The 19,864-nt window shown below is 54.3% G+C and overlaps 8 protein-coding genes across 8 annotated transcripts; 3 read left to right on the top strand and 5 right to left on the bottom strand.

Annotated features, from left to right (window-relative positions):
* Positions 1 to 2,837: 2,837 nt before the first annotated feature.
* On the bottom strand, positions 2,838 to 3,680 carry BDY24DRAFT_399120 (uncharacterized protein; the record flags this gene model as incomplete). Its single annotated transcript, XM_076641778.1, has 1 exon — positions 2,838 to 3,680. A coding segment is annotated over one exon (843 nt), but the record flags the coding sequence as incomplete, so codon positions are not given.
* Positions 3,681 to 3,724: 44 nt separating this feature from the next.
* BDY24DRAFT_399119 (uncharacterized protein) lies at positions 3,725 to 4,051 on the top strand. The gene has a single exon (XM_076641777.1). The coding sequence runs from the start codon at positions 3,801 to 3,803 to the stop codon at positions 3,981 to 3,983; it is 183 nt and encodes a 60-aa protein (XP_076493880.1). The 5' UTR covers positions 3,725 to 3,800; the 3' UTR covers positions 3,984 to 4,051.
* Positions 4,052 to 4,210: 159 nt separating this feature from the next.
* BDY24DRAFT_399113 (zinc-dependent alcohol dehydrogenase) lies at positions 4,211 to 6,789 on the bottom strand. Its single transcript, XM_076641776.1, has 11 exons — positions 6,345 to 6,789; positions 6,141 to 6,243; positions 5,800 to 6,026; positions 5,624 to 5,701; positions 5,421 to 5,539; positions 5,274 to 5,332; positions 5,090 to 5,181; positions 4,903 to 4,993; positions 4,766 to 4,812; positions 4,588 to 4,685; positions 4,211 to 4,504 (listed from the first exon to the last, which is right to left on the bottom strand). Exons 1-11 carry the CDS (start codon positions 6,396 to 6,398, stop codon positions 4,372 to 4,374), a joined length of 1,101 nt encoding a protein of 366 aa, XP_076493879.1. The 5' UTR covers positions 6,399 to 6,789; the 3' UTR covers positions 4,211 to 4,371.
* A 630-nt stretch (positions 6,790 to 7,419) lies between these two features.
* BDY24DRAFT_443873 (endonuclease III domain-containing protein) lies at positions 7,420 to 9,383 on the bottom strand. The gene is made up of 7 exons (XM_076644805.1): positions 8,995 to 9,383; positions 8,866 to 8,896; positions 8,625 to 8,783; positions 8,299 to 8,555; positions 8,119 to 8,227; positions 7,977 to 8,051; positions 7,420 to 7,890 (listed from the first exon to the last, which is right to left on the bottom strand). Exons 1-7 carry the CDS (start codon positions 9,374 to 9,376, stop codon positions 7,569 to 7,571), a joined length of 1,335 nt encoding a protein of 444 aa, XP_076493878.1. The 5' UTR covers positions 9,377 to 9,383; the 3' UTR covers positions 7,420 to 7,568.
* A 189-nt stretch (positions 9,384 to 9,572) lies between these two features.
* On the bottom strand, positions 9,573 to 12,145 carry GPI1 (phosphatidylinositol N-acetylglucosaminyltransferase). Its single transcript, XM_076641775.1, has 10 exons — positions 11,807 to 12,145; positions 11,504 to 11,729; positions 11,216 to 11,432; positions 10,915 to 11,147; positions 10,718 to 10,850; positions 10,446 to 10,652; positions 10,239 to 10,378; positions 10,048 to 10,162; positions 9,873 to 9,968; positions 9,573 to 9,781 (listed from the first exon to the last, which is right to left on the bottom strand). The coding sequence occupies exons 1-10, from the start codon at positions 12,094 to 12,096 to the stop codon at positions 9,672 to 9,674; spliced, it is 1,767 nt and encodes a 588-aa protein (XP_076493877.1). The 5' UTR covers positions 12,097 to 12,145; the 3' UTR covers positions 9,573 to 9,671.
* Positions 12,146 to 12,179: 34 nt separating this feature from the next.
* On the top strand, positions 12,180 to 14,109 carry BDY24DRAFT_399107 (ubiquitin-conjugating enzyme E2). The gene is made up of 9 exons (XM_076641774.1): positions 12,180 to 12,296; positions 12,424 to 12,500; positions 12,595 to 12,606; positions 12,676 to 12,724; positions 12,814 to 12,842; positions 12,924 to 12,995; positions 13,075 to 13,141; positions 13,226 to 13,328; positions 13,401 to 14,109. The coding sequence occupies exons 1-9, from the start codon at positions 12,260 to 12,262 to the stop codon at positions 13,837 to 13,839; spliced, it is 885 nt and encodes a 294-aa protein (XP_076493876.1). The 5' UTR covers positions 12,180 to 12,259; the 3' UTR covers positions 13,840 to 14,109.
* Positions 14,110 to 14,722: 613 nt separating this feature from the next.
* On the bottom strand, positions 14,723 to 15,872 carry BDY24DRAFT_399104 (uncharacterized protein). The gene is made up of 4 exons (XM_076641773.1): positions 15,736 to 15,872; positions 15,464 to 15,633; positions 15,219 to 15,372; positions 14,723 to 15,074 (listed from the first exon to the last, which is right to left on the bottom strand). Exons 1-4 carry the CDS (start codon positions 15,815 to 15,817, stop codon positions 14,827 to 14,829), a joined length of 654 nt encoding a protein of 217 aa, XP_076493875.1. The 5' UTR covers positions 15,818 to 15,872; the 3' UTR covers positions 14,723 to 14,826.
* A 481-nt stretch (positions 15,873 to 16,353) lies between these two features.
* Positions 16,354 to 19,591, top strand: BDY24DRAFT_399101 (nucleoporin protein Ndc1-Nup-domain-containing protein). The gene is made up of 11 exons (XM_076641772.1): positions 16,354 to 16,590; positions 16,683 to 16,770; positions 16,846 to 16,962; positions 17,046 to 17,223; positions 17,354 to 17,480; positions 17,556 to 17,710; positions 17,795 to 17,933; positions 18,040 to 18,120; positions 18,223 to 18,961; positions 19,118 to 19,336; positions 19,426 to 19,591. Exons 1-11 carry the CDS (start codon positions 16,390 to 16,392, stop codon positions 19,533 to 19,535), a joined length of 2,154 nt encoding a protein of 717 aa, XP_076493874.1. The 5' UTR covers positions 16,354 to 16,389; the 3' UTR covers positions 19,536 to 19,591.
* The last annotated feature ends 273 nt before the right edge of the window (positions 19,592 to 19,864 follow it).

Raw genomic sequence — 19,864 nt, 5'->3', positions numbered from 1 at the left:
GGTTGGGTTGGGTTGGGGAGTTGGGAGGGAAGGTGTGGTGGTTGGAGGGAAGAAGAAGAGGGAGAGTCGAAAGAGATCCTTGATTTTATCCCCTCTCGCGGCTGAGAAGAGAGGAGAGGGTCACGAGCAGAGCGCCCAGCGAGTCCTTCCGGAGAAAAAGATCGTTCGCCTTGATGTCGAGGCTTGGAGCTTTGGAGGGCGACGGTGAGCGACGCGTCGACGCTTGGATCAAACGTCAGACGCCAACGGGCGACGGGCTCGCCTGAGGGCTGTCAGCTAAACGATGCACAGTCTGAGTTGATCGATAAAGTCCCGGTATACACGAGTTGCCTCGAGGAGAACGAAGTTGACGGCTTTGGGAGAGAAGCAAGGAGAGAAGGAGGAGGAGGAGGACGAAGGTCAGCTCACGCTAGCTTCGAAGGAGAGCGAGCTGAAGAACTTTGAAAGTGAGAGTTTCAAGTATGGGAGATGACAGGCTTACCGGTCGAGCTACTTCCCTCAAACAGACTGAGCTTATCTGTTGGGGAGACTGACTCCTCCAACTTTCATGAGCTTCCTTCGATTGAGGACCCGTTTTGAAGACGTTGATGGTGCAGAGAGGCGAATATGCAGAGAGCTTCTGCCTAGACAGAGCGAGTAGAGCCGAGTCTGCTGTGCGGCTCAGCAGGGGAGTCGAGAAGGAGGCAGAGGCGAGGGTGGTCGGCCGATGTTGAGCTCGCAAGAAGGAGTCGAGGAGGAGAGAGCGAAGGAGGAGGTCGGACGAACGAGGGGGTACCTTGAAGATAGGTTCTTCGAAACGCAGAATGTGTAGGTCGGCTAGAGAGGAGTTTATAAAAAAAAGCCTTCGAGTGAGCGAAATGCGAAAGAACGGTCGAGAGGGAAGATGCGGTTGAAGGGGAGAAGGGAGGAGAGAGCGAGCTCAACTTGATTCCAACGCCCATCTCGCTCCGCCCTTCCCTACTCGTTAACTTTTCTCTAGATTCTCCCCCTCTCCACCATGCCCGCTCCTCTCACTCTCCTCTCCCTCAACGAAGACCTCCTCTTGGAAACCCTCAAGCACCTCCTCCTCGACACTCCGGGAGAACTCCATCGCACCTCCTCCTCCGAACCTGGTCCTCTCCTTCTCGAGCTGGGATTTCCTCTCCTCTACCGATTCGTCGACCTCACAGTCTTCCGGTCGCAGATCGCTCTTTCAGGACACTGGAATTCGCTCTTTTCAGACGGAGGAAGGTAGGCATAGGCAAACTTGTCTTTGAGCTGAGGTTGAGATGGTTGGGGACCGACAAACCTTCCAACCTTTCCTGGTTGGTACTTTGTGAGTCTCTCGAGAGCAGCCAATTGATACTTACCTCGTTAACGATTTCTTTCCTGAGAACTTTCATCCTTTGGTGTGTCTGACAGACGGCACTCTTCCGAACCCTTTCCGCCCCGTCCACTCGCTCGACTGCTGCTCCTCCCTCACCCTCTGCCCTTCCTCTCCGACCAAGTTAGTCGAGTCGTCCCTCAACTCCCAATCCAAGACTTGGTGATCTCGTCGTTCTTTACAACGTCGACTTTCTTGTCACTTCCTACCACCATCGCTCAGTGGCTTCCTTTGCTTCCCCTGCGGAAGGTCGTCTTCAGAGGACCCTTTTGGATCAACACCCGTTCAGATGAAGTCCATCTCGATCCTTTCTCCCCAACGCGCCACTTCCCCTTGTTCCCCTCGCTCACCATCTTCGTCGTCGAGCTCGAAATCCATCGCTCCAGGCCGCTTGACGATCGGACGCGAGCGTTCAAGCTCTTTTTCAAGCCCGACATGAGGAATCAGTTCCTGACCCATGCGGAGCGGGTGGAGTTCAGGTTGACTGGGGAGTTTGCTTTGCAGCTTGTGGTGGGGTTCAAGAGAGGGAGTTGGAGAAGAGGGTGGCGAGGGGTCTGAACGCGTTCGAGAGGACGATGGCGTTGAAGATTGTGTTCGTTAGAGGGGATGGGGCAGAAATGAGATTGATGAAGGAGTCCTAGCCAGTGGAATTACTTCTCTTGTAACGATTTTGATGGTTTTGAATCTCAGTTGGGTGGACGAGAGGAAAAGAGCTCGAATCGAAACGGACGCGACGCGTTGCTTGTCCTTCTTCTCGATCGTCTCACTGTACCATGCTCCGCGCCGCTTTCTCTCACTTAAGAAAAACACCCTCGAAGAGATTCTCGCCTCCGTTTCTCAGGAAAGAGCGCAAACTATTCTAGCAGGGCGTCCGACGGGACTTGAGGTTCGAATTTGTGATCCCTTTCGAAAAAAGAAAGCCTGAGCAATACGATGGTTCTTCGCATGAGCTAGTTTCATCGATGGAAGGCTGGAGGTTCAAGGACCAGTTTCCAGACTGTCGAACGTCCCCATTTCTTCTGACGAGAAAGAAGCGGTCGTGGCGAGCGGTCGCCGACTGAACTGAACGTCGTCGCTCGGTTTCGCGACGGTGAAGCTTAGCAAATTTCCTTTCACCTCAACTCGAGAGTAGGAATGAAAACTTATTTAAAGGTTGATGCATTGGGTCGGGAAAAAAAAAGGAAGAGGTGGGGAGGGGGAAGCTGATTGAGGTCGAGGCGACGTCGACGCGTCGCGCCTTTCTATTCCGTCTCAGTTGTCGTCTTTCTTCCTTCCTCTTCCCCGAGGCTCATCTGACGGATACTGGATGAAGCTGTTTCCACTTGCAGCTTGGGCCTGGGTTATTGAGATTCAATCCCTCTTTCGTTGATGCACTGCTCACGAGAGGCAAAACCTCCGTCGCGTCAAACTCCCTCCCTCGCTTTCAAACTTTCGTTCGCTCGCTTCCAACGATGAAAGTGACCATACATCCCCTCTACAAAGTTTCCACCTTCTCCAACAACCTCCGCTCGCTCCCATCCTCCTCCACAAACACAATCAACGACGCGATCCTCTTCTCGAACTCGCTCAACCCGGCCTCCCTCCTCTCCCCAATCACCCTCCTGAACTCCTTCTCCACGGGAGCCCCTCCTCTGATCTCCACCCTTTCCGTACTCCTCAAGAACCCTTCCAGGTCCATGGGATCCGGATCCAAGAAGAGATAGACGATCCTGCCCTCGTCCCAGCGGTCGTACGACGCGTCGAACCGCACAACGAGAACCTTGAACGACCACGTCGAGAGCGCAAGGTTCGCACGCTCGATTCCTTCATCGGTACTCATGTCCTCCCAGGATACTTCGTCCGCCCACACGCTTCCTTCCATAGTTACAACGACGAGATCGTCCCAGATCTGGTCGGACGGTAGACCGACGTCTGCAAACAAAAGGCCATCGTCGGTGCTAGGTTCTAAAGGGGAAGGGTGATTCCCTTGGGATGGGTGAGATGTATGGTCGCGAAGGGTGAGGTTCTGGACTGGTAGCTGAGAGATGATGTGAGGGAAAGGACGAAACGTCCAATGATCGAGGTGTTTGAGGTCGAGGAGGAGGGTGGAACAGTTGGGGAGGAGAAGCGTGGGGACGAGGAAGTCTGTGAAGATAAACGGCAGAACACTACATATCAGAGACTGCGATATCACTTTTGATGGAAAATCGAGTGCATACGTTCGTTCTGACACACATCGGAAGAGTCTCCAGGACAGCCCTCTGCTCCTAGTCTGAGCCCTCCTCGAACGAAGCTTCCCACCTCGCCGTTCGCCCCCCCTACCCTGAGAACGCCACCTTCTCCGAAGAGGGTCTCCCAATGCTGCAATACCTCATCCCTCGTTTTGTATCCTGTGAGATCGACGATCCTGTAGAGGTGAGGGAGACCGAGGAGGCGAAGGGAGGAGCAGGTCCGAAGGATGGAAGCTCGGTTGAGCGCTCGAGGAGTGTCGAGGAGGAGGTGGGCGAGGATCTCCGAGAGGACATCTTGGTTGAGAGAGAGGAGAGTACGAGAAGCCATTTCGTGGTGTAGAAGCGAAGTACTCGATAAAGAGAGAAGAAAGGAAAGGATCGAAGATGGAAGTCAGGAGCGAGAAGGCTGAGTCGGGGGAACGAGGCGAAGTCCTCCCCATCTTTTCGCCCCCAACGACGTACACGAGCAAGGAACGGAGTCGACGAGAGTGCATTCAAGCTATCCACTGCCTCTTCTCGTCGTTATACTGTGAGATCATTCTCGGGCTCCCGACTTCCCGCGAAGTCCTTTCTCTTCTCTTCTTTGGCAGCTTGTTTTCCTTCGACCGTCCCCTACTTTCTCTCTTGCGACCAAAAAGCAGAAGAGAAACTATCATCATAGACGTTCGTTACAAAGAGGAGACCGCAAAGGCATACAAAAAGAAGAGCAGAACATCGAACGAACGTCAAAGGGCATCAAACGGGACGGGGAGAAAAGAAGAAGAGGGAGGCAGACGCGTCGTCGACTCGAGAGCCAAACTACTGCAAGTCGAGAACGATTCGTCCATTGAGGGTGAGGGCGTGCATCCTCTCGAAGACGGAGGGGAGGTTGGCGAGGGGCTCGATGGTGAAGGTGGTGTGGACCTTTCCGGCAGCGGCGAGCTCGAGAGCCCTGAGGGAGAGGAAGGGAGAGGCGAGGGAGTCAGCGACGAGGAGATGAAGGAAGCGAGAGACGAAGCGGAACGAGAGACTCACTCGATAGCATCCTGTCGGTTTCCGACGTAGGAACCGATGATTCGGTGGGACTTGACGACGGTCCAGAAGACGTTGGCTCGGATGTCGGCGTTAGGAGGCTGGTTGAAGAGGGAGAGAAGAGAGGTCAGCTTTGAGAAACGATGGGAGGCCTCAGCTTGGAGAAGGACGAAAGACTCACCATTCCGACGCAGACGAGGGCTCCGTGAGGCCTCAAGTACTGAAGAGCTGTGAGGAAAAGGGAAGGAAGAGATCGAGTCAGGACGCGTCGAAACGACTCGAGGGCGGCGAGGAAAGGAAAGGGAAGAGAGCACGAACCCTGCTCGTAAGCCTGAGATCCAGAGGCAACGACGACGGCAGCGTGGGCACCAGCTCCGTCAGTGAGCTTCTGAACAGCCTCAACGACGTCCTGTGAGAAGAAGAAGAAGGAAGTGGGGAGCGTCAGTAAAGAGGCGAAGAGAGAGAGAGGGAAAGGCGAGCGAGGAGGAGGGAGAGTTGAACGAACGCCTTTCTGGTAGTCGATGAAGTCGGTGACTCCGTAGCTAGCAAGGAGCTTCTCCTTCTCGGCTCCGGAATCGATGGCGATGACTCGGTAGCCTGAAGATTCGACGAAGGGGAGAGAAGGAGAGGAAGGTCAGTGAACGAAGAGCGAGAAACGTTGAAGGACAAGAAAGAGGACGACGACTCACCCATGGCCTTAGCGTACTGGACGGCGAGATGTCCGAGTCCTCCTCCGGCTCCGGGGATGCTGAAGAAGAGGATGAAGAGGAAAGAGGAGGTCAGCACGAGATCGAGAAACGGGCGACGCATCGAGGTCCAGGGAACGAAAGACTCACACGACGACCTCTCCCTTGAGGATGGCAGCCTCCTTGAGAGCCTTGTAGACGGTCACTCCAGCACAGAGGATAGGAGCAGCGTTGGCAAGAGGGAAGCCAGCGGGGATAGGAGTGAGGTGCTAAACAGAAGCACAAAACCAAACAACTTTGATCAGCTCGAGTTGCGACGCGTCGAGATGGAAACAGAAAGAGCCAAAACTCACAGCTCCCCACGAGACGGCCCACTGCTGGAAGGATCCATCAACGGAGAATCCAGAGTTCTTGGCCTGTCCACAGGAGGACTGAGAAAAGGAAGAGGAAGAAGAAGAAGAGACGAAGGAAGGAAGGTCAGCGCTCGAGATCAGCCATGAGATGGAAACGATTCAACGACTAGACTCACCTCGAATCCCTTTCCACACTCCTCGCAGTGAAGGCACGAGTCGGCGAGCCACTTGATACCGACAGCGTCTCCGACCTTGAGGGTGCAAGGCTCAGCTCCCTCAAGAGGAGGACCGATGAAGGCGACGTATCCGGATCCCTCGTGTCCTCCGACGAGAGGAAGCTTGTTTTCGAGTGGCCAATCTCCGAGCCAGGCGTGGAGATCGGTGTGGCAAACTCCAGAGTAGACTGAGGTATAGGGAAGGAGAGGAGAGGACCGAGTCAGCGAGTGTTGGAAGATCTCAGAAGTCTCGAAAGAACGAGAGGGGAACGGAGGAGGAAGGGAGGACGGAGAAAGCTCACCGACTCGAACGAGAACCTCTCCAGGCTTGAGCTCAGAGGGCTGAGTAACTGGCCAATCAGTCTGGATAGTGTGAGGTCCGTGAGTCTCGGCGAAGGTAACGGCCTGAAGGAGAGAAGAGAAGGAGAGGAGGAGGAGGTGAGCGACGAAGTTCGGAGGGACGAGGAGATGGGAGCTCAAGGAGCAGATGGCGCGGCTGAACTCACTCGCTGAGTCTTGGGGATCTCGTAGGAGGTTTGGCTGACGACTTGAGAAGACATGGTGTGAAAGGTGAAGAGAAGGTTGGGTTGGGTTGGGTTGGGGAGTTGGGAGGGAAGGTGTGGTGGTTGGAGGGAAGAAGAAGAGGGAGAGTCGAAAGAGATCCTTGATTTAATCCCCTCTCGCGGCTGAGAGAAGAGAGGAGAGGGTCACGAGCAAGAGCGCCCAGCGAGTCCTTCCGGACAACCAACCAACCAAGTTTTTTGATGCGCCTGTTTCAAGTTTGAAAATTGCGATCGCAAAGAGTCTAGGCCGTTGTATTGGTTGGTCGGTAAGTGGCAGATCGAGCGGCGAGAGTAGGGAAGACGAAATAAACACCCGAGGAGGGAAGCAAGACGAGGAGATGGACGCGAGAGAGAGAGGACTGAGTTTGAGATTGATCTCCTGATGAAACTAAGAAGTTTTCCTTCAGATCAATTGGTCATCAGCATAGTTATACAGGACGTCGGAGAGACAAGGGCTCTACCTGACCCTGAGCTAGACCTTAGATCTCACCAGGAGATGGTGAAGAACCGAGAGTCGGCGGAAAGAGCGAGGGCTGAACTCGACCTCTCCATCTCTCCAAGCTCCGGAAACTGAAGGAGATGGGTAGGTCAAGCGAATCCCGATGTCACAGAAACCGCAGACCTATATTTTCGTTGGGGAAGAGGTCGGAAGCAAGCGGTGGGGTGGTTGGGGGACGAGAGCTGGAGGGAAACGGGGAGGGAAGGAAGAAAAGGGTGAGCTCGACCGATTCACTCAACCCAAAATAAAGGTCCCTACGACTTCCTGCTCACTTTAGCAGGCCTGGATCTCATCTATGGCATCTTTCGACGCATCTTGGTGCTGATCAAAAGGTCGAAAGCGAGAGGTAAGATGCTGTTGGAGGTGAAGGGGCCTTGGTAAAAAAGACTGCATCGTCCTCCACCTCACCCTTCTCCGTCATTCCTTCTTCCAGCCCCTTCAGATCGTTCTAGGCCCTGCTTATCATTACCAAGCAGCCGAGCAGCAATAACACTTCAGAAGACGTTCGTTCGCGGAGATGGTTCCTTCCGTTCATTTCATGATCCGGTTTCATAAAAGTCGAACTCCGACGCGTCGCTCGAATCGTTTCCGAAATCCCTTTCGCAAGCTTCCATCTTGGACAAACATCGTTGATCTAAACGATAACAATACAGTTCTAATTCCGATCCTTAACCTCCGTGAGCAATTCTAACAGCCTCCTCGACGTCCTTGCTCGCCTGCTCCTTCGCCTCCTCACCCAACTCCAGGCCGACGTCCTCCTCCTCCTTCTTCTTTCCAGCCACCAGCGTCTCTCCCTCATCACCACTAGACTCCGGTTCGGTAAGAGCCTCCGAGTCCGTATCCTCCTCGGTCTTGACTCCTTTTCCCTTTCGAGGCGACTTGGTTTTCGCTCCCTTTGAACTGTCCGAGAGACCGAGGAGAGGGCATGGTCCGAGAGAAGGTCGAGAGGTCTTCTTCGAAGCCGCACAGCGAGTGCAGGACTTTCCGTGACTGTCGGAGGGAATGAAGGGAGACGAAGAGGGGTGAGTTTGTGGAGGAGGGAGACGCGTCGTGAAAGAGAGGGAGAAGCGACGTACGCGATGAGAAGGACGTGAAGAGGGTATCTCAGCTCAGCAGGAATTCGAACGTCTAGATGCTCGTATGTTGATTGACTGTGACGGCAGAAAGTCTGAAAATCAGCGAGCGAGGGAGGACAATGGGGAGAAGAAACGAGCTGACCGAGTTGCCTTCGCAGGAACCCAGCCAAGTTGCTGGGAGAGCCTGAAGACGTGCGTATCGACGGCGAAAGAATCCCGAGCGAGGCAGAATAGGAGGACGCAGGAAGCAGCTGTGAGGGCAAGAGCGAGCATCAGTTCTCCTGCTCGTTCGAATCTCGACGCGTCGAAGCCCGGAACTCACTCTTCGGTCCAACTCCTTTGAAGCTCTCGAGCTCCTTCATAGCCAGCTCGTCTGAGAGACCGTGAACGTAGTCCAACGAGAGAAGCTTCTCCTGCGCCGCCTGAGAGAGCTCGGCCTCTCCGTCCTCCTCCTTCTTGACGGCGGACGTTGATGAAGACGACGACGAGGGATCTGCGACTCGAGAGACGTTCCTCTCTCTGACTTCAATGAGGACGTTTCTAATGGCCTTGCTCTTGACATTGGCTAGACCTCCGCACCTGAAAATCGAACAAGAGAATCGATCAGTTTCAACGAAGGAGGAAAGGACGAAGAGAGAGGGAACGGACTGAATGCTCTTCGCAAGCTCGGTCAAGCTCGATCGATAGATCTTGACGAGATCAACAGCCTTGGGATCCTTCGGGCTAGGTCCAAAGGTGTCGAGGAGAGAAGCATAGGCTCGAGAAGAGTTGGTGTTGGTCGTGTTCTGGCTGAGAATCGTTCGCACTCTTCATTCGCGAATCAAACCGGACGGACGAGAAAATCAGCATTCTTGCTCGAGTAAGTTCAAAGAGTAGGAGGAGGAATTACAAGGCATCGAGAACAGAAGGGACTCCTCCACCTGAAACGACCAACAAGGGGAAGAGAGAAGTTCAGCCCTGGCCAAACTCATCGAGCTCACCCACTCGGCCTCCTCCTTTCCCTCGTCAATGAACTCACAGGCTTCTCCCATCCCCCCACCTTCAATCTTCGTCCCCATCACCTTCCTCGTTGGCAACCCATGCATCGCAGCCAATCGATCCGTAACGAGCTGGCAATCCTGAGCCGTTGGTCGGACGAAGGTCGGGTAAGGTGATTTCTGGAAAGCTGCTGCCTTCTTTGGAGAAGCTGAAGCTTTCTTCTCCTTTTTAGGCGAAGACGATGAAGAAGAAGACGAGGCCGCCTTGGGAGTAGCTGAGGTTGAGACTTTTGGTTTCTTTTTGGGCGAAGGGGTTGGGAGGGAGTTGAGGGCGGCAGAGGTCATGGCGGCGAAGGGAGAGGCTGAATGAAGAGCTCGTTTCGAAGATCGGGGAGCTGGAGAGATGGGAGGAGAGGTGGACATGATGAGGGGGAGAGTGAGCTTGAGGGTAAAAGCTGTCGTGCGCGTGCAGAGGGAGAAGAGAGGGAGGCGAAGGAGCATAAGCGTTGAGGGAAGGGAGAGGGAAGTCGAAATCGAGGGAGGTGGGCTGAGCTCGGATCGATCGTTCCGGAGCGTCATCCTTGTAAAAGACTCGAAGAAACAGGAAAATCTTCACGAATCCAGATCTAGTTTTTTTTTTTTTACGAGATATCAAGATAGGATAGTGGTATACGACATCGCTGCTTCGTTCTTCTCTAGCCTGCCCTCCTCGTTCAACCTAGTATCTAATCTTGAACCTCTCGATAGGTCGAATCGTCTCTCCAGCGACGAGCTTCCTGATCAGCCGGATCGGCGAGTAGTGAGATGAAAGGCGAGAGACGAGCGCGACTGTCGATCCGAGCAGCGAGAAGGAAAGAGAACAAAGGTCAGCGACGGGGACGACGCGTCTGAAACGACTGTTGAGAGCGACGGTACTCACGATGCTGGAAGAAGATTTTCGCCAGGGGTATCGGTTGATTCTGAAGGATGCGGTGAGGTGGCTCTGATGGTGGAGAAAGTCGAAGCTCGATTCCACCTGCAAACGAGAAGGGAATCGAAGGACGCGTCAGTTTTAGTTTTGGTCTCGAAGGCTAGAGGAGAGTGGAGAGACTCACCAGGGAGCCTAGCTGGGTCCTTAAATCTCAACATCACAGCGAAGAGAGGGAAGTGGTTGAAGAAGGCGAGAGACATCTCCAGCGCCGAGTGAAGGAAGATGACAGCGAAGCGAGACTGTGGGACAACGAAGGAGGCAGTCAGTGAGACTCCATTTAAGCAGATAACGAGAGGATACATGAGAAGAACTCACCGTGGCGAAGAAGAGGTAGTAGGCGAGGACCGTTGGGAAGAGGAAGGCAAAAAGCGTGAAGAGGACGGTACCGAGGAGGAGTTGATCGACGGTATAGTCGTTTGAATCGAGCCGGTTTCGAAGAACGTTGACGCGTTTGCCTGGAGATGTGAGAAAGGGCTCAGTGTTGAGATCCAACACGCAAAACGGGAAGAGGACGGGACTCACCTCGGAAGACGTTGAACAAAGTCCCGAGCATCATCTTCATCCACCTGAACGAGACCGTTGCGATGAGATAGGCGACGTAGAGATGTGCGGTGAGGATTGAGAGAAGGTCGGCGAGGAGGGAGAGTCCCATCGTCGTTCCGAGGAAGCCTGAGAGACCGACGACGGCGAGGACGAGAGGGAGGTGAGGGAGAAGAGGTTGAAGGACGACTTCGATAGTACACAGGGAGAGTCAGAGAAGTGGCTATCAAGATACGATATAGATGATGGCGTACCTTGATCCCAGAAAGCGATGAGAGACAGGAAGGCGGAGGAGATGAACCTCGAGAGGTCGGTGTTGAGCTTCAATCCTCCGGGCCAATCGTCCAACCAGCGCAGAGTCTCTGATGGAAGCTCGACGACGTATCTCTGTAAATCGAAGAAGCACATCCGTCAGCATTTTCCTGGGTGAGAGGCTGGAAACTCGACGAACCTGAGCAATTCGTCCCAACGCGTGTCCAAATAACTCGTTCTGCTCGCAAAGAATGATCCCAAAGGCTCGACCAAAGATGACGTCGTTGGCGATGAGCCATAGGGTAGTGTAGAAGTGGATGTATCTCGATCTGCCTGAGGCGATATCAGAGTCGGAAGACGCGGAGGAGGAGAGGACGAAGAGTTGAGTTGGGAGGAAAGCTGCTTGCTCGGCTCGGACGTCGATCTGGTTGACTGAGAGATATGGAAGGGAAGCACGGTGAGAAGGAGTCTCGAAGGGGTATCTGTGAGAGTTGACTCACCCGTCGCTGAGATATCCTTGAGCAGAGGACCGCCAAAAGGGAGACGCGTGTGGAGGAGTCGGAGGAGGAAGAGAGGGATCGCTCGGAGACGTTGAAGGTTGGGCGAGAGAGGTTCCGAAGGTGGGAAGACAGTGGTAGAATAAAGTGACGAGGATGAGGATCCCTTCGATTGAAGTTCGGAGGTGAGGCGAAGGGAGATGGAATAAGAAGCGTTGATCTGAGAAGGGATGGCCGAAGGTCAGCTTCTTCGAGATGTGCCCGCAGACTCGACGGAACGTCTGCACTCACAAGTTTGATAGCCTCTCTGAAGGATCCTTCGATCTTCTTCGACCTTTCCCTTCCTCTCGACATAGTGTTTCCAGCTTCCGAAGCTTCCATCGCTTCTTGGAGGGAGCCAGGAGGAGGGGAGTCGAAGGAGGTGTTGACTGAGACGTCGAGCTCGAGAGGTGAGAGAGCGAGAAAGTGATGCTTCTGGGGATTCGGAGGATGGTAGATGATAGTCTGAAGAGTAGGACTAGAAGCAGAAAGACGACCGAGGTCAGATCCGGCGGCGAGAGAGACGAGAACGACGGGGGAGGAAGGAGGACTGACTGTGAAGGGACCCCTTTCGTCGAGATCCTGAGCTCTATACGACTCCCATCCGGCTCCCAACCTAGAGCACATCCTTCCTTAGAGTCCTCTGTGCCAATCCTTCCCAAAATCTCGAGTCTAGGGCCTTCTATCGTCGTCCAGACTCGACTCAACGCTTGGTCGAGCTCATCTTCCTTCTCCTCCCGGACGAGGGCGACGACGAGGATGATTCCTGGGAGTTTGAAACCAACGAGAACAGGGTTTGAAGGGATGGAATGCGGCTGAGAAGGGAAGAAGAGGTATTTGGACATGCTCCCATAGCGAGAAGGTCGTGGAAGGAGGGAAACAGAAGGAGGGAAGGGAAAGGTCGAGCTCACCAAATCGCCGATGCCAACTCACACCTTTCGACCCTGCCTTTTTCCGTTTCCCTCCCAACCACAACTCACCCTCAACTCAAGAATCTTCCTTCACAGAATGGCAACCCTCAGAGCTCACAACAAGAAGTCTTCCGGTAAGTGATCATCTGCTAGGGAGGCTGGAGGAGAAGCGAGAAGCGAGCAGCGAGCAGCCTGGACTGAGCCTTCCTTCCCTCCCTCCCTTCCTTCTTTGCTGATCGTTCGTCTTCATCCTCTTCCTAGCCGTCAAGAGGATTATGCAAGAGGCAAAGGAGCTTGCTGAAGACCCATGTACGGACTACACAGCAGCGCCTCTCGAGGTTCGTCTACATGCATCCCTCCCCTTTCTGGATCTCGTTCCCCTCCCGCCTCTCCCTTGTCCTGACTCTCGCTCTCTCCCTCTTTTTCGCGCAGGATGACATCTTCGTGAGTCTGAACCTTATATCATGGTCTTCGTCAACCTGGAATTGACCTTAATCATCCGCTGTTGAACAGGAATGGGGAGCAACGATACGAGGCGCCCCTGGTACAGATTTCGAAGGAGGTTCGATCCTTCTTACTCTACGATCTTCCTTCTGAGATCGAGCCTTCGAACCGTCGAGGACGCTGACTCTTCCCTGTTGTCTCTCACAGGTCTTTATCGCGTTCGAATCCTTCTTCCCGTACGCAGTTCCTGTCCTCCTCCTCCTTCGTCGTCGCCGTCTCCTCTCTCTCTTCCTGACCTCGATTCCCATTCTTTCCAGGCCGAATACCCTTTCAAAGCCCCAGACCTCATGATCTTGACTCCCAATGGTCGCTTCGAGACCAACAAGAAGGTGAGTTCATCGTCTGCTCGTGTCGAGCAGCGTCTCGAGAAAAGTTACAGCTGACTTTGTTGCCTCCCCCTTTTCTCAGATCTGCATCGATGGCCTCACTTCCTTCCATGCTGGATCGTGGCAACCCGCTTGGGGAGTTCGAACTGGTTCGTTGTCTCCCGTCGCTCTCTCAGCTTGGATCGATCGTCCCTCGATTTGACCTCCCGTCGACGCGTCTTCTGTTTCCTCAGCCATCGTCGGCCTCATGTCGTTCTGGCAATCCAAAGGAGAAGCCATGCAGGCTATTGGGGCTCTAGATTATCCCACAGAGGAGAGGAAACGTCTCGCCAAACTGCTCGTTCCCTCCTGACTCTCTCTGATCGCCCGTCTCTCTGGACTGACTCCTGTTCTCCTTTCCCTTCACAGCTCTCGCTCCTGGAAATGTCCCAACTCAGGTCTCACCAACCTTGAGATTCTTCCCGACGTTCCTCCCTCTTCTGTCAACGCTACTGCCTCTTCCTCCTCCTCCCAACCTTCCAACGACGCTATCCCTCCTCTCGCTCCCGAACCAGCACCACCAGCGAGCCTCGAACCCCCTCTTCCTCCCTCTTCAGCCCCTCCCACCGTCTTACCCAGCGCCGACATATCTCTCCTCTCTCCTCCAACGTCCCTCACCTCCATCCAACCCATCCCTCCTCCAGAAGTCGAACCTCAGGAACCCATCGTCGTCGCTCCTCCCGCTGTCGAGAGACCTCCCCTTCCGACGGTGGCGATCAGTCAACCACCCGCTCCGCTATGGTTCGATGCATGCTTCGGGGTGGTCTTGTTGGCAGTGGGGATTTTGTTGGCGAGGAGGTTGGTCTGAGGGAGGGAGGGTGTCGACGCGTCGTGGGTTTTCTGCTCTTTTGTTTTCTGCTTTGTTGATTCTGGATCTTTTCTTTCGGATTATCTTCTCGGCAAGCTGAGAAGCGATCTGAAACGATAAGCGAGCTCCTTTCGGTTCGTGACGAGGGAAACTCGCCCGACGCGTCGAAGTTGAGGGTCGCCTTCGCTCCTTCGCTCGACTTCCCTGCGGTCCCCTTCTGCACCAACGATCATATCAAGTAGGTAGCCTGATGCAAATTGATACGTCGCACGACCATGAATCGAGGCAAATTGAGTAAGGGGGCGTGAAAAGTGGAACTTGTCAGGGACAGGGAAGCGAGGTTGGTCGAACGAGCTTCCAGAGGCCAACTCGTCCTGAAGAGAGAAACTCGCCGATGAGGGAGGAGGAGAATCCATGGGTTGAAGGGTCGGGGGAGGGATGGCGTTGGTGGCGAAAAAGAGGACGGTCGTCCGAGTGGGAGGTGAAGGGGTCGTTGCTAAGGAGGGGAAAGGACGTCCATGTCTGTTGTTTCGATGGGAATCGATATGGTGCACGTTGAGACGCTCTACTGCAAGCTGTGTACCAAAGAAAAGGGGAGAGAAAACCTCACTTCCTCAGATCGACGCGTCCCCCTTTCTCTCTCTCCCGTTCCCATCATCGATTCAAACCTCCTGCTCGGTCTTTCTCACCTACTCCTTGCAAAAGACATTGCCCAATATCTTTCATCTCTTGTGTACGTGGTGTTGAACAAGGGAGCACCCGACAACCACGACGCGTCGTTGTTCTCACCCTCTCCCTTTCTTTATTTTCTTCCACACAAAGTCGAAGAGAACGAAGGAGAACGAAGCAAAGTGTCCATAAAGGTGAAGCAAAAGAAGCAGCTATCAAAGCAAGCAAGCACAAAACAAAAAGCAAAGCAAAAAAACGAAGCAGCAACGAACAGCAAAGCAAAACGCGGTGGTACAAAACAAAACACAACCCTTCTCCCTACACAAGACTAACCCCAATGACCCCGGCGACAACGACGATCGCTCCAACCGCGACACTCAGCCTTCCACCCAGACCGACCCGTCGAGATCCTCCTGAACTCGAAGCGACGGAGGAAGTCCCTGCTGCTTGGACGGCGAAGGAACTTGAGTTTGAGGAGGTGGTGACGGGGGTTGTTGAAGCGGTGAGGGAGAGGGTTAAGGAAGGAAGAGCTGTTCGGGTGTAGGATTGACAGGATTGTTCGATTTCTGAAAGGGGATGGGAAGGGAAGGAGGGGAGGAGGGTCAGGTTCGGGTTTCGGACACGTCGAGCGGGACGACTCGAATGCAACAATGGCGTTGTAGTCGCATCGAAGAAGAGGTTTTAAAGAGAAGGAAAAGATAAAAACTCACTAGCAAGCGCAACCTCCGCCCTCTTCAACGCCTCCCCCCTCTGCTTCGCGGACGGTTTGCTCTGCGCCCAACAGTTCGCACACCCGACGAACGCGTCCAGCCCCGTTGTGGAGCACATGTTGCAGTCGGTTTGGTAGTAGGAGGTTCCGCAGGTCTGCACAAAAACGACCCAAACGAACGACGAAACGAAACGAAACGAGGTCAGCGAACGAACGAACAAAGGGAAACGCGTTTTGTTCACTCACCGAGTTCAAAGCGACCACAGGGATGCACTGAGCGATACAGTTGGAGGTGATGACATCCGCTTCCGTGAAAGGGATTCCAGTTTCGTAGGCTCTGGAGGCGAGGGTGGAGGAGAGACGGAAGGAGTGGGACCAGCCGCGTGCGAGGTGAAGGTGGGGGGTCGTCGTTGGGACTGCAAGAACGAGCGAACGAGTTGATCAAAGGGAGGGAAATGCCGAGTCAGTGTTGAGGAGAAGACAAAGAAGGAACTGTTGAAGGAGAGCGTGGGACTAACGAGCTTCTACCAGAGGAGCAGAGAGGAAGGAAGGTGCCGCGAGGGCTGAGAGAGCGAGGAGGAGGAGGGAGGGAGGGAACATTGTTGAGCAAAAATTAAGAAGTTGGAAGTTGGTTGTTAAGGGGAAGGTGGAAAGCTGAGGTGGTGTATGTGGTGGTGAAAAGAGAGTGTGGTTGTACGTCTATCAAAGATCGTAAAAGAGAGAGCTGAAGAGGTTGGAGGTTGAAGTTGGAGTTGATGGTGGTTGGGAGAGAACAGAAGCAGACCGAATCTCGAGCTCCCTTTATCCACCAAGGGGACCAGAATCAAGTTTCAGGCAAGAAAAGGAAGAAAGGGAAGCGAGGGAGGGAGGACAAGGGAGAGGTCATCAAAGGGAGAACAAAGGGAAACCAGGAGAGAGCCTGGTTTTCTCGGGATCGGTTCCTATGACGAGACCCGAAGAAAGAATTCTCCTTTTTGTTGGAGATGAAGAAATCATGCAACAAAGGCCTAGGCTCTCTCTTCGTTGATGAGCTGAATCTGTGTGAATGACGGTTTGGAGGGAAGGAGAGGTGAGTGAGCTCGGACTGTTTTTCGTCGCGAGCTGACCTCCTTTCTTTTTCTTTCTTTTCGAAGTCTCGCCCAACTTCCACCCTCCCTCCTCCTCGTGAAGAGATGAACTCTTCCTCCTCTTCTGCGCTGGCTCAGCGGCCTTCTTCGGTTCGACAAGTCAACGCTTCCGCTCCTCAGCAACAACCGGTTCAGCGGTTCAACGCACCCCAGGGAGGAGGAAGGACGGCGGGAGGAGGAGCGTCCTCCATCAAAACAGTCAAGCTCGCCTCGACGGGATCGACAGATTACGAGTTGACTTGCAAGGTGAGAGCTCTAGACCCCTCTATTCATCCTACCGTGAAAACATGGAGCTGACCTTGTCTCTCTGGCTTGTTCTGTTGACGGTTGATTCCCAGCGAGCTCTTCGTCTTCGCATCGTTCGGACTCTCCTCTTCTCGTCCGCTGCTACTTGGTCTATAGCATCGACAACGAGCTATCTTACAGGTTGGTCATTCCTCCGTCTCTCTATATCTCGACCACCCCAAAGCTCACCTCTTCTTCCTTGTTTCTTTCGACCAGGCGGCTTCCATCTCCTCCCTTCCTTCGCGAGCTTCTTCTCCGTTCTCGTCGCCTCCCTCCTCATCTTCGCCTTCGCAGTACTTCCAACTATAGTGCTCAGGAAGTCTCTTCTGTCTCGTAAGTGTCTACTTTTGCCTGCCGTTCGTCGTTTCTTATCTCGTAGCAGCTGCTGACCTCTCTCTCTCCTTCCTTCCCTCCAGAACCTGAGCCCACGACGACCTCCCTCCTCTCTCGAATCTCGCTTCTCCTCTCCCAGCCTACAACCCACACCACCACCATCGTCTTCCTCACCTGCGGAGTCATCCAAGCCTTCGTATGGGCCGTTCTCACGGACGTCTCGAAGCCTGAGGCGAAACTGGGAGTGTTTGCTAGCACCTTGTGAGCTTCGTCGTTTCCTTCCTGCCCTCCGTCTTCACGTCGTCTCCGTGCTGGTTCCCAAGCCTCGTCGGCAGCTCTGCAAGACACCTCAGACTGACTACCTCCTCTTCCGCTTCTCTGTTGCTTTCAGAAAATACCCTTTCCACCTCAACGAGCGTCTCATCCTCGTCCTCCTCTCCAACCTCTCCCTTGGAATCACCTACGCGTGTCGAGAGCTTCTCGCTGAGGCTTTCCTTCCAAAGTGGCCTTCGGAGATGGTGCGTCTGACAATGCGAGCCTTGCTTCCCACCATTTACCTGAGCTGATCTTGTTCCTGCTATCCTCTTTTTCAGCTCCCAATCCCTGGACTCATCATCGATCGACTCGTCTGGCTCCCCTTCTCCCTCACCCTCCCCGTCGTCCATTCAGCAGCCTTCACGGCCGTTTATCTCTCGTTCCGACGACCCGTCTTCAGGTTCATCCTTTCGTGGTTCGGGATCATCGCTAGGTGAGCAGCGTCTCCTCCGCTTCCAACTCTCTCGTCGTGGACGAAGCTCACCCTTTCCCTCGCTCCCTTCTTTACCGAAACAAGGCCCCACATTGCCAACTTCCTTCGACGAGCTCACTTCCCTATGGATCTGGGACTCTTCTCGAGGATGATTGTGCTGCAGTCGGCGACGGTGCTTGGGTGGGAGGTTGCGAAGGCCGTTTTGGAGGTTTACATGGTTCAGGTGAGCTCCTCGGTTCCTCATTGTCGAGTTCTAGGTTTCTTCAGCATACTCATACCCGAAACAATGCTGACCTCTCGGTGTGTTACGTTCGAACCGGATCTCTTAGCCCATGATCATCTCCCAAACCTCGTCCTCGCCAGCTCGATGTCTCCTCGAAGGGATCACCTCGCCTTCGCCTTACTTCCGAGTTCGTCCCTCCTGTCCCTTCTTCCTATCCTCACCCTCTCAACTCATTTCACTCGTACTGACCCTTCCTTCCCGTCTCTCTCTTTCCACTTCCTCCCTCCAGCACCACGCCCTCTTCGAACTCTCCCACCTCTCCACCACCTCCCCTTCCCTCCGAAAAGCCATCTTCGCAGACCTTGCCGTCTCCCCTGCAACAGGTCGAACTCTCTGGCAAGAAGTCTGGAGATCCCAGATGGTCCTCTTGGGCAACTCGTACCAGAAACTCCTTGCGAGAGGAGCGAGTCCGAAGACCGTTTCTTCTTCTTCGACCGCGTCGTTGTCGTCGTCGGCCGCCGCGACCGCGAACGTAGGAGGACCAGGATCAGGATCGCCTTCAAGCGGAGGAAGAGCTTTGAAACTCAAGAACGACCCTTCCATCTTCCTGAAACAACCTCCCTCGCCAGCTTCGTTCCTCTCCTCTTCCTCCTCGTCGTCCAACTCCCTCCCTCCTTCCTCTCCATCCCCAGCACCTCGCTCCACCGTCGCTTCGTCCGCATCTTCAAGCACCGTCCCTTCCATTTTCACTCAACACTCTCTCCCACCTCCACCTCCACCGACCCTCGCTCCCGCACCTCGACGCGTCGTCGCCTCGGGAGGAGGACTCGTCTCGAGCGTGCTGGGTCTGGCTGGGAAGGTTTGGGGACTCGTCTGGGGTTTGGTACCGAAAGAGCAGAGAGGGATGGTGGAGGGACAGCTGGTTGGGTTGAGAAAGGCGGAGGGGAGGGAGGTGGGAAGAGGGGTGGTGAGAGGGAGCTTGGGCGGGAGCGGGAGCGGGAAGGAGGAAGGGGTGTTGGCGGTGCAGAGTGAGTTTTCGACGACCTTTCCTTTCCTCAGCCTCGTTTTCTGCTTTCGTCGCACGAACAAACGAACTCTCACCCTCCGTCCTCCTCTCGTTCCCAACCCAAACCCAAACCCAAACTGACTCACCTCCGCTCCTCCCCTTCCCACCTCATCCCCAGCCCTCTCCTCCCTCATCTCCGCCTCCCTCACCGAAGACCCTTACGGCCAAGTTCAACGCTCCATCCCTCAAACGCTCGAAGCCCTCCTTTCCTTCCACGAGGCCCTCGCAACCTTCCAGGTCGAGGCGACTCAAGGCAAAGTCGCAAGTGCGTTGGGAGAGGTCGAGAGGGAGGAGATGAGGTTGGTGGTGCTTAAAGAAGTGGGAGCGGTTTTGGATGGTGAGTTGAGTGCGAGAGAAAAGAAACCGGTTGAGGGTTTGGGAGAAGAGGAACGACCCGCGCTGACTCGTTGTTCGTTCGCTTCTCAGCCACCCGAGAGGGCATCCGTCAGATCGTGGATACGTTCGGGACGCATCTTTCTGCTTTCAAGATGCCTGTTCAGGTGGTGAAGCAGTGGGAGGGGTTGATGTCGTCGTAGATCTCGTGCATAGTCGATATCGAAAGAGACGAAGATGAATGTCGTGTTGTTTTCGCTTTCGCTTGACGAGCAGCGGGAACGAGAGAGAGAGAGAGAGAGAAACGTTTGGATCATGAATAGAAGACTAAGGCAAAGAGGCAAAGGCAGTTTGGTTGGGGAGGTACGTAGGGTTGAGAGAAAAGAGCAGAGAGAGAGGGAAACCCAAGAGACGAACGAAGAAAGAAGGACAAGAGATGAGATGAAAGGAGATGCTAAAAGGGTATCTACCGCACCGAAGAAACAGAAAGAGATGGGGAAAGAGAGATGATATGAAATAGGGGGAAGATGGG

This window comes from Mrakia frigida (genome assembly GCF_051309035.1).
Source record: "Mrakia frigida strain ATCC 22029 unplaced genomic scaffold BDY24scaffold_31, whole genome shotgun sequence".
Classification (NCBI taxonomy): domain Eukaryota; kingdom Fungi; phylum Basidiomycota; class Tremellomycetes; order Cystofilobasidiales; family Mrakiaceae; genus Mrakia; species Mrakia frigida.
This window is presented reverse-complemented; position numbering and strand designations above follow the sequence as displayed.

Bases quoted from the DNA above. Each gene is read 5' to 3' on its own strand.
- BDY24DRAFT_399101 (XM_076641772.1), top strand. From the start codon at position 16,390: ATGAACTCTTCCTCCTCTTCTGCGCTGGCTCAGCGGCCTTCTTCGGTT. The intron at 16,591-16,682 runs GTGAGAGCTCTA...GTTGATTCCCAG, and splicing joins ATTACGAGTTGACTTGCAAG to CGAGCTCTTCGTCTTCGCAT. The intron at 16,963-17,045 runs GTAAGTGTCTAC...CCTTCCCTCCAG, and splicing joins CAGGAAGTCTCTTCTGTCTC to AACCTGAGCCCACGACGACC.
- BDY24DRAFT_399113 (XM_076641776.1), bottom strand. From the start codon at position 6,398: ATGTCTTCTCAAGTCGTCAGCCAAACCTCCTACGAGATCCCCAAGACT. The intron at 5,702-5,799 runs GTGAGTCTAGTC...TCCTTTTCTCAG, and splicing joins AGTGTGGAAAGGGATTCGAG to TCCTCCTGTGGACAGGCCAA. The intron at 5,540-5,623 runs GTGAGTTTTGGC...GCTTCTGTTTAG, and splicing joins GGGCCGTCTCGTGGGGAGCT to CACCTCACTCCTATCCCCGC.
- BDY24DRAFT_443873 (XM_076644805.1), bottom strand. From the start codon at position 9,376: ATGTCCACCTCTCCTCCCATCTCTCCAGCTCCCCGATCTTCGAAACGA. The intron at 8,897-8,994 runs GTGAGTTCATTG...TGGTCGTTTCAG, and splicing joins TGGGGGGATGGGAGAAGCCT to GTGGAGGAGTCCCTTCTGTT. The intron at 7,891-7,976 runs GTACGTCGCTTC...TCCCTCCGACAG, and splicing joins CTTCACGTCCTTCTCATCGC to TCACGGAAAGTCCTGCACTC.
- BDY24DRAFT_399104 (XM_076641773.1), bottom strand. From the start codon at position 15,817: ATGTTCCCTCCCTCCCTCCTCCTCCTCGCTCTCTCAGCCCTCGCGGCA. The intron at 15,373-15,463 runs GTGAGTGAACAA...GTTTTTGTGCAG, and splicing joins CTGTGGTCGCTTTGAACTCG to ACCTGCGGAACCTCCTACTA. The intron at 15,075-15,218 runs GTGAGTTTTTAT...ATCCCCTTTCAG, and splicing joins GGCGGAGGTTGCGCTTGCTA to AAATCGAACAATCCTGTCAA.
- BDY24DRAFT_399119 (XM_076641777.1), top strand. From the start codon at position 3,801: ATGGAAGCTCGGTTGAGCGCTCGAGGAGTGTCGAGGAGGAGGTGGGCG.
- BDY24DRAFT_399107 (XM_076641774.1), top strand. From the start codon at position 12,260: ATGGCAACCCTCAGAGCTCACAACAAGAAGTCTTCCG. The intron at 12,725-12,813 runs GTTCGATCCTTC...TGTCTCTCACAG, and splicing joins TGGTACAGATTTCGAAGGAG to GTCTTTATCGCGTTCGAATC. The intron at 13,329-13,400 runs GCTCGTTCCCTC...TTCCCTTCACAG, and splicing joins AGGAAACGTCTCGCCAAACT to CTCTCGCTCCTGGAAATGTC.
- GPI1 (XM_076641775.1), bottom strand. From the start codon at position 12,096: ATGTCCAAATACCTCTTCTTCCCTTCTCAGCCGCATTCCATCCCTTCA. The intron at 11,148-11,215 runs GTGAGTCAACTC...CATATCTCTCAG, and splicing joins CAAGGATATCTCAGCGACGG to TCAACCAGATCGACGTCCGA. The intron at 9,782-9,872 runs GTGAGTACCGTC...TCGGATCGACAG, and splicing joins GAAAATCTTCTTCCAGCATC to TCGCGCTCGTCTCTCGCCTT.